General features: G+C 25.9%; 1 protein-coding gene across 1 annotated transcript in view; it reads left to right on the forward strand.

Annotated features, from left to right (window-relative positions):
* The first annotated feature begins 206 nt into the window (after nucleotides 1-206).
* The window catches only part of LOC129965583 (vacuole membrane protein 1-like), a 62,267-nt gene continuing 49,664 nt past the window's right edge, over nucleotides 207-12,809 (forward strand). Inside the window, exon 1 of the mRNA XM_056079603.1 lies at nucleotides 207-664. Coding sequence (XP_055935578.1) covers nucleotides 500-664 — 165 coding nt within the window. The 5' untranslated portion in view covers nucleotides 207-499. The remainder of the gene's footprint in view (nucleotides 665-12,809) is intronic.

Below are 12,809 nucleotides of genomic sequence, written 5' to 3' on the forward strand. Positions count from 1 at the left end.
AGAAACATTCAAAAAATTTTACTGAAACCATTTTAAATCGAAAAATTCTTCTGATGGTTTTAAACATTTATTTCCTTTTTTAAATATTTCATAGAAATATTATCATTAAAATTTGACATTTGTTTTGAAATTTGGCATCATCGTTTTCATAATGAAAAAAAAATTTTTTTTTTCAGTTCTTGGCGTCTTGTCGAAGTGATGCCTATTAATATTGTTTACATTTGAAAACTAATGGAGTTTTCGAGTTTAATTAGTACAGTCTTTTTCTTTTTTAGTTGAAATTATTATTGTGATGTGAGTGATTATTGTTTTATAATTTGTTTGCTTCGTGAGTTGCCCTGTTCTGAAATGGAGATTAATCTGAAAAACAAATCGATAATTATTGAATTTCCAAGATCATATTTGAATCAGCAAAAGAATCGCTCCAAAGAAACCAAAATTTAAGTTCTTTGTGTAGAATATCATCAATCTGAATACGCAGTTTCTTAATTTAGATGCAATGGAAAGTACAAGTGGACGTCCTAAAATGAATGTTCCTGCATCTAAGCCCAGCAAAACAAAGCAGAAGTATATAACACGGGATTATAAAGGAATGTCCAAAGACGATTTACGTCAAGAACTGCGGAAACGAGGGATAAAAATAAGTGGGAAAAAAATTGATTTGGTATGTATGCAATTGTTTAAATATCTAAAAGTCTTAATTAAATTAATTTGTTGATTTTTGACAGTTCCTTCGAATTCGATAAAAAATTACTTTGTAGGATTTTTTTTTTTTTTAAAACTTAGTATACTCTTTGGTATATCATGTAAATTTTGAAAAATAATCTTATCTGGAACTTTGTGAATATTACTATGTTTTAATGAAATTTTTACTATTCAGAAAATTTTACTATTACCGGTAAGGATTTTAATGTAAATACGGTGAAATATGAAAATATAATTACGATGCTAAAATTAACATAAGAGTTCTTAAAATATTGTAATTTACCTTCTTGTGTTGCAATAATAAAATTATTATTTTTATGCTTTACCTATTGCAGTGTGAAAAGAGAAGTTTTAGTTTCTGTGATATTTTAACAAAAAGTCTTAAAAATTTAAAGTCTTTACCTTACATTAATTTCAAATACTCGCATTATTTAATTTTATATTCGAAAATATTATCCCATGCTTTTTAGTACATTTATTCTTTTGCAATTATATGTTTTAAAAGCTAAATTTTGTTTGAATCTGCTTTTTGTTTTTTAAAATTCAGAAATTATGTTATTTATTTTAAGTTTCTGTACATGCATGTTTTGCTTACTAGCTTGTATTTTTGTATTTAAAGTTATAATAAAAAGTTTTACTGCCTTTTTTCGTTTGTCATTTATTTCTTGTTATATTTTGTTGTGAGTGGTATAGTACAGCAGACTCAAGTTTATATAGTTTCAAATTGAATGTAATTTATATGTAAATTTGAAAAAAAAATTAAGCATGTCTGGCTCATTTATTGTAGCAATTAATGTTAATTTTCATCAGTCTGCTTTACTGCATGCGAGTCTCCTATACATAAAATTGTTTTAATCTATAATTTTGCTGAATATATTTACAGAAAATTTTTATGCATGCTGTAATAATTAAATGCTAATTTGCAAGATTCTAAATTTTAAAACAAATTTATAAATTGAATAGTTAAATAAATTTACTTTTTTTTTGTATGTCTTTTACTTTATTTAAAAATAAACACACTATATAGCATCCAAGCAAAATAAAACGTGGCATTGGAATTAATACAATTAAGATCTAATAATTAATCATTATATGGTATTAAATAAAGGATTACACTTTAAATGTTAATGTTATTTGGGGAATCCTATATCACTTATTATTTCTGTAATATGCTTCCTTCTTTTTGAAAATAGAAAAAATACACACTGTTTAATATTGGTACTTAGGGAAACATGGAATTTTACACCAACTGCAGTTTTTTCATTTGATTAGACTAAAGTATACAGTGTTTTCATCAAACTAAAATTTGTTTTCTTAGTGATAACGTCCAATTTGTTATTATTGCAATATAATCATAGTTTTCTATACAAAAATCCTAAGTTTTAAAATGACATATATTTGTTGAATTTTTAATGTTAGCCAATATTGAAAAAAAAAACAAAAAAACATCAGTGCTGTGTACTTTATTTTATTTTTCATTTACATGTTTAATACTTAATTATGCTTTAGTTGGTTGATTTACCTAAATTTTGATTTTTGTAAGTGACACTACCTGGTTTTAAATCTTAACTTGTTGATTTGCTTAATATTTTTATATTGGATTAAAGATTAAGAACTTATTATTAGGAAAATAATTAAAAAGTGCTTTTTAAAATATTAATAAAAGTGTTATTGTTTTTTTTTTTTTTTCACTATGCTATTGAAAGAAATGTGGCATTCATACCAATGTGAAACTTTGCTAGGTAACAAATGCTGTGACTTTATCAGAAAAGTACTATTTTCCTTTTATTTGTTTAATATTAGTCAGGACTTTATATGTTTATTTAACACAACCAAGATGTTAGTTATATTTGATATCAGTTAAATCTTTTAATATAACCTCACATTCTTGATTCTGTCTAATTGTCAGACATTAAAGCCATATTATTGTAATTGTCCTACTTATGCTCAGTTCTTTGTATACATGAATCTTTTTAATGAAGACCAGGTCTATGATATCATAGTTTTATTAAAATATATATTTCTAGTTTATTTATGTTCTAGCTTTCACAACATCGTAAATTCACTTTTTTTTATTTGTCTTATAAACTTCACAGATTAAATAGAATCCTTCCTTTCTAGCTTTCAGCAATGGAAGAAAGTTATGAAATCAAATATTTGAAGAATCGGTAAAAACAAAGTTGAATTTTCAGAGTTGTTGGAAATTAAACAAAAAACTTTTAAAAAATTGCTGAAATTTGATAAAAATTTGCACAACTATGAAATTAGAAAATTAAAAAGACAATTTTTTTTTTAAAAGATGACATAAAAATCATTCTTTTTTGCTATAATGTTTTGGAACTTAAAAAAAAATTCTAAATGAAATTTTAAAAGACTCACTCAGAGGTGTATATTCCCACTTTCCCAAATATATATGTGTCAAGTTTGGTTCTTCTCGGCTTGTAGAATAACAACATACATACATGAGTAGATTCACAAAAGCATTCATTTTTATAGATTCGGCTTTTTATCTAATGAATTCTATTTTATGTAAATTTTTAAAAGTCTGTTGCTGATATAGTAATAGATTTATTATTCACATAATGAAATATGTTGATAGAAAGAGACATTTAATATTAGTAAAAACATATTTTTCAAATTCTAAAGTTTCAGATAATCCCAAGTTGTTCTTATTTTTATTGGATTTACTATTTTCTTTGCTTTTATTTTTGTGTGAAATTTAGTTTATGGGTTATGTAAAGCTGCTAAAACGATTGAGTGCTTTTTTTTTATTATTTAAAAGCTAAAACTAAAGAAAAATGTTCAATCTTTAGAGATACTGTCATTTTGCAAAATATCTAATGAGTATTTATCCCAATAGTGCCAATATTCAAGATGAAATCTGCTGATTTACCTTAAAAGATTTTGTAGGTTTTTGTGTGGAGCATGACAAATGAGATCCTTTTAGATTTCATATAAGCGAACTACAAAATATTTGTGTAAGATGATCGTTTGAATTAGGAAAATACATTCATTTTAAAGCCCCTAACCTCTTTTTTATTATAATATCAGCATGTATGAGGTTGTCTATTTTTGTCTGTTTCTTCTTTCAGACCAATTTAGTTTGATGGAAAATGTTACACTTAGTTACATTCAGTTCAATGCTATCTAGGTTTAGCAATTAAAATTGAGTTAAAAAAATAATCAAATTAGCTTTTTGAATTATCAGAAACAAAACTTTCTGTATTTAAATTTAAATCATATTGAAGAACTAATACATTTTGGAAAAATTCATCTGTCAGATGATTATTTAATCAAAAATAATAACATTCCTATAAAATGGCTATATGCTGTTTTCATCTTTGCCTTTTTTTATTTTCCCTCCTGTGTGAAACAATGAAGAGTGGGAAGAAGAATTACTGATGAATCATGTCTTTTGTGTGTTGCTTTTATATTGCTTTTAATTTACATTTATGGGTGTAAGGGGGAGGAGGCAACAGTAGCATGATCAATTTAAATTAAGTTTAATTAAAAAAAATTTTTATTGAACTTTGGAAAGCTGGTCTTATCCCTTATTAGTAAGGAAAGACTAACTTAAAATTTTTTTTAGTACTTTGTTCTGGTAAATATAACCATATAATGTATTTAATTCAAATTTTAATATTTAATCCAAATAAATTATTTAAAAAATACATAAAGGAAGCATTACATTAGCTTTCATAATGACTTGGAATTTTTCAACTTTATAGTTCGCTTTTATTATATATTGATTGCTATTGCCTTATAATTTGGCTGACTTATTTATTGTAGAGTTGCATTTAAATAAAAAAAAATCTTTAATGAAAAAGTATTTGGAATTATCTGCAAATGATTTATATAAATAGAAATTAAAAGGAGTTTGCACTTTTGATGTAGAAAATAAACAGTTACCTGAGACAGGTTTGATTATTAATTTAAAAGGTTCTTTTATTACTTTTGAGAGAATAAAAATTTGCATATAATTCACAAGTAGATTTGCATTTAAAATATATATGTATTTTTTCTATTAATGCTATAATACATTCGATTAGCAGTACCTGATTTAATCTTTTTGTGGTGACATAAGACTCCATTTTTTAAAAAATTGGCAAATTTGCTTTCCTTTTTCAGTGGCTATTTTTAACTCATTCAACATGTTAACAATTTCATTATCATCATATTTGGCTAGACAGCCTAGGGTGGGCCAGTGCTTTCCTCTGAATTCTGTAACACTGCATTCTACAATTTGTGACAGTTGTGAACCAGTTTCTTTCTTGGATAGCCATGAAGTCTGTCACCACAGACTCCATCCATCTCATTTTGGATCTACCCTTTTTCTTATTAGAGGTTTATGTAAAAGAATTTTTTAAAATATGGAATCATCATCCATTCTAAATACATGAGTGGCTCAATTCATCCGATTTATTTTTATGAACTTTAATGGTAACAATTTATTTTAGATTAATTTTTTACTTTAGTAACTGTGTGAAAATGTAAATGTTTTAATTTATTATAGCTCGTGATTGCATATCATCATATCTATACATAATTATATTTAACACAGTTTAATTTTATTCTAATATTTTATAATTTTTTGATTTTTTTTCAAATTTATTTGCAATTGGGTTAACAAAAAAAATTTTTTTAGTTGATTTAATACACTCATTCCATCTATTCAAAGCAGTTGTCTAATAATAAAATGTAGCTGTTGATCAATAAACTGGATACTTGGTGGTGGTGAGGATATCCTGTTATATAATATGAAAAATTGTTTTAAAGATTCATTTTTATCAATGCATTGAAAAGGAATTTTTAAATAATCAAATTCCTGGAATTCAAATTAAAAATAAAAATGAGACATAGGAAAGCTGTAAATAAATTGCAATCACATTTGTAATGTAATAAATTATTAATGTAGGTGAGGGGTTTGTTGTTAGATAGTAACTGTTGTTTTCTTTGTCTCCCATGTTTATGATTGAATGATAAAAGCAGTGTTTGTTAATGCATTGTTAACAATATTTTTTTTTATTTTCCAGTTTTTAAGTTTTATTTCTTATGATATTAATTGTGAGATAAAAAAAAAGATGCATATTAATTGTGAGATAAAAAAAAAGATGCAAAACATTTAAGCCATATCCAGAAATTGAATGTATTCACACCATGCTGCAATTATTCTACCAAATTCGTCTAAGTTTTCATCTACTTACATTTATTTCATTATGAATAATCAGTCATATAAAATTTCATTGTGAAGAAATTGCTTTCTTTTATTATTCTGGATATTAAAGAATAAATGTTCTAATGCACATATAATCTATAAATATGATACAATCTTTTTAAATAGTTAGTATTCTAATTTGAATTAATAATATTTTTTAGGATAATTAGTAACATTCCTAATCTAAGAATACTTTTTTGATTTATAACTTTTTTAATATGCTCAGTTTCTTACTTAAATTAACTTTTCTATTGAAAATATGAGTGTCAAAACAAAACTGAAAAAAAAGAGCACCCATATAGAAATGCCTGTTAATAAATTGTAATTTTATTCACATTTATAATATATTTTAACTTTTGATGAATATCCAAGACTTTTTTTTTATGATGATATTGCTTGATTTTCAAAAAAGTCTATATTATTTCTTTTTTTATACTTCTGTAGTACTTCTTTTAATTTTATATTTTCTGCTTTTTAAACATACTTTTATTTCATTCATTTATTTACTAAAATTGTACCTGAGAAACTTAATTTTAGTGTTATAGTTTATAATATTGCAAGCAAAGAAAAAATTATTTTTAAAATAAACTTTTATTTTAATCATATAGTTTTGAATTGATATTAAAAGTATTTAAAAAATAATTAAGTTGCATATTATATATTTTTTTTTCTATTAGGAGAAACATTTTTATCTTGCAAAATTAGTAATGCATTTTACTGAAGAAACATATTAATAATTCTTAACTTTGTGTTTTATTGTTTAATTTTGTTTTGAATTTTTAACACGGATTAAATTATACAAAATTTCGATAGTTTATTATTTTCTAAAATTTATTTTTGGAGGAAACAAATCAGAAATATAGTTCTAAAGCTGTGTGTAGGGAATTGATTGTTATTGAGATGTGCCATACCATACTTTGGCATTCTGTGCTAGTCGATTAGTTTCTATTTCGAAAGATAGATGCCGCTGCAGTCAATGATTTTTGATGTATTGAATTTTACCATTATCATTTATGATAAATTGGAAATTTTAAATATAGAGAATGACATTTATTTAATAGGATGAGTGACAGCTTTAAGAAATTTTATCATAGATCGAGGTGTATGCATTAAAAAAATAGTTTTGAATTAAAGGAAATCCACAGTTTTGTTTACATATATATATATAAAAAAAGGGGAGATGCTGATTGCGGCTTTATAAAATTAAATATTTCTCCGAAATTTTTTCAGGTATTTGTGGCTTTCGCCGATCATCCTGGATCAATGATCGCTTTAATTTTCAGTTAAATACTTGATGTTTCTTGTTTTAATGACTTTCTTATCAAAATATTTTTAAACTTCAAATTTCCATAATCATATAACTCGCATTATTTATAGAAGCCTTACACAGTTCTATTGATTGCACTACACATTACCTTCCATTTCTGTCATCTTCCTTAACATTTTTACTTGAATTTGAAACTGAACTGCTTAATCTTCAATTAATACAAAACGAATCGTTTAGAAAAGAGAATCGTTAGACATTGAAGTCTTTTGTGTAATAAAGAATTTTTTTAATATAATTTATTCAATATGTCAAGGGATTAGTCAATAAAAATTTCTCATTTATTAAAAATTCAGTTTTTCTAAGTTAAAAGGATTTAAATGGCATATAGTATTGCTTCCAGTTAATAATTGTTCTTTTGGAAAGTTATAAATTTTACATTTTATGTATTCCTTCGATCTTATTTAATTTAACTTAATCTTTTAATTAGAGCTTTTGTCAGCATGATGGCAACACGTTCTCCCAATCAAGCATAGCATGTACGTGTAGATTTTTTTATTTTGTGCGAAATTTACTTTTAGATAATATACCAGAAATATTTTTTAAAGATTTATGAGAAATTGTGATAAAATTATACGGTAAAACCATATGTATCATTGAAAAGATAATATGAATTTTAATGTGATACAAAAATTGCTTTTACACTGTTATAATTTCCAACATTATGACCAAAGAACTCTTGATGTTCTTTTAATTTTTAATTATTCAAAAGTATTGAAAATCGGTCTGAGGTTGCACATTCCCCCTCTAAAATATTAGCAGCCAGCCCTGCCAAGTTTGATAGCTGTAGGTCAAACGATCTATCCTGTGGAGCGTCAACACACAGACATAAACACAAATATTTTCTTCTTTATTATACTGAAATAAAAAAAAAATTAAAGAAATATAACACTATTAATTATTTTATAAGACCTGTTAAATGAAGTATTTCGCAACGAAATAACCAATGATTACGCTTCAACAAATGTTAACCCTTTGTACTCGGAAAAATAATGCGGTGCATAATTATTCACCTAATACAACGACTTGTTTATTGCTCCGAAAAATAAATATATATAATTGTTTGAAACTGAATTCTCCTGTTTGATTAATCTGCAACTTCCTACTACTCTGCAGGTATTTTTAACAATCAAAATGAAATAAATAAAGTCTATAATTCATTGAATGTGTTATTTTTTATAAATTTATTTATGTATTTTTTTTTAACTGACCAAACTGCGGCTCCTTTTCAACCTGGGGGGCCCTAGGCATCGAAAATCGATTGCATGGCCGATACCGGTCATAAAACTGTCAATCGAAGACATTTCGAAAGCCGGTTGTGTTACTGATAAGAATTTTTCCAAGAAGAGGTTACAACATTTTAAACGCTATCTACAAGAATGAGATTTGGAGAAATGCGTCATGATATTTAATGCCATGAATAATTTCTACATTGTATTAAATGAGACCAGAATTGTTTTTCAATGGATTTTTACAAAAATGTATGTAAAAAATGTTACAAAATATAATATTTTTAATAAAATATTATACTTATGTCGAAATAATAATCATAACTAATATTTGAACTATCAATTCGTAACTTTCTTGAAATATAGCAGCTTTCATTATTCGAAAGTCATTGAGTTTCATTAGTTTTTTCATATTTCTTCTTGATTCCTTTGTTTAATTCAATAACTGCGAACACAAAAATATTTGGTATTTTATTATAATCATTTAAAAAAAAAAAAAAAAAAGTTTTTTTTTTGTTTTTTTTTTAACTTTAAATATAGTTAAGTGAGATCATTGGTATTGAAATGGGTTACAAGAAAGTGTTAATTGCTAAAGAGATAGTTTTGAAATACCAAAATTAACTTAGAGAAAGTCCAAAAAGCGGATGTTATGCTTTTATGAGATGGGCTGTTAACCCTTTCTAGGGCCGTGGGAAGTATGCTTCCCACCAAATTTATCAATCTTCGTATGAATTTATGTAGGTTGGCATAAGTTCTGACAAATTTTTTTAGAAAGACAGAAACTTGGATGCTTTAGTTCTTTGTTTTACACAAAATGATGTGTCTTGATTTGATACTTAATCATTAATTAATCAAATTAAATTTATCTAATAAGCTAAATGAATCCCTTTTCTTATTCTAATTTCAAGCCTAAAAATATTTTTACATAATATGACTAGAAAAAAATGGCCCTTTAAAGGGTTAAATCAACTTTAAAACACCAATTTAAAGAATAGCAGTACTATCACAAATTTAAACTTTTCTGGTTCTCTTTATAGGCTCAATGCTGTTGCATTTTTTTTTTTGAATTTGTAATCTGATAAGAATTAATTATTTATTGGTTATACACTTTCTCATTTAGTATATGGAATATAGTAAGCACAAATGCATAGTAGTCTCCTTACCGGCTGGATAAAAGGCGATTATAAGTAAAACTTTCTCTATCATCCCAAAACTACACTGCTTTCAAACGAATTACCATTGCATACATAAATACCATAGATTTATTGTCTAAAAAGTTCTTTTATTGAAAAATAGTCCACATTTTAGGTAAGTTTTTGGAGTAAAATGTTACTTATCTGTTTAAAAAAAATTAAAAAAATCACATTTCAATAAAATAACGTGTGTTTTTTCCCCGTTTTTGATTCACCTTGCAAAGTAAGAAGGATATTTCTCCAATATCTTCCATTTTGTATGTTATTCATTCTTTTACTCCAGATTTATTAAATCTATTTTTCTTTTTTTAATTTTTAACTAGGTGAATATTTTTCTTTGTTGTTTGCTTGATTACGATTTGTCATTTAATCGGCAACGACATATTTGAATATTTTCTTCAGTCATCCGATTTGAATACTCGTGTTCAATGACTTGAATATACTTTCAGCGATTGATTATTAAATTTAGTATAAATATATTTTTGAGGAAACAATGTGAAATTTAGAAAAAAAATTTCGAAGTTTTAATATTAAATTTTTAAAAATTAAACAAATTTTGCCTTTTTAGCGATAACCTAAAAATATTAACGCTCAAAAATAAAGGTATTTCAAACGCAAATTATCTTAAAATTAAAAAAAAAAAATTGAAAAGATATATTTGCTTGAAAAGATAAAGTTTTCATATATAATTATCGATGTTAATGCTGCATTTTTAAGTACGAGATTTGATACATTTTTATAATTATAGTTATTACCTATTAGAGAAACATTACAGATATCGATTAAAAAACAAACTTCACTTTTTTTCAAAATGGTTTGCCTTTATTCAGTAAATTGGGTAGTGTACAAAGCAAACGATATCATAATGTAAAATTTTTGGACCATCTGCCTATGCATTCCATAATTTAACAAGTGTTTTCTTCGTTTCCTTTTTGAGTGTTAATATTGACAACGTTTGCTGTTATATTTAATAAATTTTCAGCTGTTCTCTTTAATTTTCGATATAAATACGGCTTCGTTAAGTTAGAAATATACTTCGTTTCGATATAGATACGGCTTCGTTAAAATCCAAAAATATAAAATTTTTAATGGTTTTAAGATAATAATAATTACTTAAATCATTTTCTATCGTTAAAATTATATTTACAATTATTTTAACACTTAAAAATTTCATTCTAATTCAAGTATCGTATGAATGAACATAATTTCTGCATTAAAAAAATTAGAAACATATTAATTGAAAGTATCTGTAAGTTATTAATTTAATTTAAATAGTTTTTATAATTTTTTGTTGAAAAATGCATCTTTTATAATTATTTTTTTATAAATTAAATTATAATTCAAGTGTTAAGAGATAAAACTTTCGTGTTGTGGCACTTTACAAGCCCACTGGCAGTTATCTGTCAGCGATTTGAGCCGAGCGAGCGTCTCTTATTTTTTCAGTAGCGTCAACTAGGACTTCATTAAATACAATGCAGCTACTTCGCTTGCACAACTCCTTTTTACAAGGGGGCACATTCACACACCTCACAGATAGAACAACCATGCTCGAACCCGGGACGCCCAGATGACTGAGAAGACGCGCTACCCCTATGGCAGGGCGCCGGCTCAAAACTTTTAGTTTTGCATACAAAAATGAGTAACATATTTTCTAAAACTATCTTTAAATTGGTAATTTAATAATTTTGAATATTCTAAAAAATAAATTATATTTCAAAAATTAAAGGAATAAGCATTTATTTTTTGCATATGATATGAAAAACATATTAAAATTATTTGTACATTGTTAAATTTATTTGAAATCATTTTAAAAGAAATCAAATAAAAAAATAAAACACTAGTTCAAGACCGAGCTCGAGTCTCCTTCACGCTTGGCCAATATCTTACCAACTGCACTGTCTAGATGCTTAGCCTCGTGACATGTTATTAATATATAAAAGTTTGAAGGGCATTTTCTTAAATTGGCGGGTTGTTGCGCTTTAATATTTTAAGGAATGAACATCCTAAAGGTATACTAACATTATATTAAATCTCATACTGGACTCCTACTACTTTTCCTGCCTGTGCTCTCCCTTTGTCAGATTGTTCCAATTTTATCTGTTTTCCTATAATATTCATAATTCATTCGATTGCAAAAATAGTTTCGAACTGCTACCGCCCTTATCAGATTTTTAGAGCGATCGATTAAAAATATTATCTGCGATTGCGTATAAAATGCTAGTATCAATGTATTCGAACTCAGTTTGACCGATAGATTTAAGTGCTTCTTAGAATCGAACGGAAAAAAAATGCGACGTTTCTTGTTTTTATCGTTAGCGGAAGTGTTTCCAACCATCAATGAATTCTCTTGAATGAATTATAGCTGTGCAACAAGAAGTTTTTTGAAATCATTTCGCCACAAAAGTTCCGCACAGAGCCATCTCACTTATTATTCAAGTACAGCACAGCTAAATAATGAAAAGTAAATTCTTTGTTAACAAGGAAAAATGTATAAAAAATCTGAATTAAAATTCACGATCCCACAATTGATGCTTTTTCATGCAATATTGACTTTTTCAGAAACTAAAACTTTTTATGATTGCGCCAGCTGACTACGATTTCACAAAAACTAGGGTGAGATGAAAGATGTTTGCTTTTGAAGAAGTAATGCACGGAGACACTATTTTCGTTTGCTGTAGAATTGTGATATATTAAAAATATTACAAATTATTTTTGCTGTTTGGCTATTTAGCAAACGCTCTTCTTAATGACTGCGTAAGTATTTCGATTTTGAATCGCAAATGTTTATTCAAAAATAAATTCTGTCAGTAATATCTGAAGCTTTTAAATAATTGGTTGTCACGAACCATATTAAATCAACTAGAAACTAAAGTCAACTTAGAAACAAACGTTAAAAAAAAAACACTAAGATTTGTGTTTCTTATTATTAAAGTTTTAAACGAAGAATTATAAAAGGATTACAGAAAATATTCAAATGTCATGCATTGCCTCTTATCCGGTTTGAGCTACATAAACCCGCTACCTGCTTTCTTAAGCTAATAAGAATTTAATAATAAGAATAATTAATAAGAAAATAATATGAAAAATTTATTGTAATTTCTTAAGAATTTTGGGAGCTTTTAGAACGAAATCCTCCATAATTA

The sequence above is a fragment of the Argiope bruennichi genome, chromosome 4 (genome assembly GCF_947563725.1).
Source record: "Argiope bruennichi chromosome 4, qqArgBrue1.1, whole genome shotgun sequence".
Taxonomy (NCBI): Eukaryota; Metazoa; Arthropoda; class Arachnida; order Araneae; family Araneidae; genus Argiope; species Argiope bruennichi.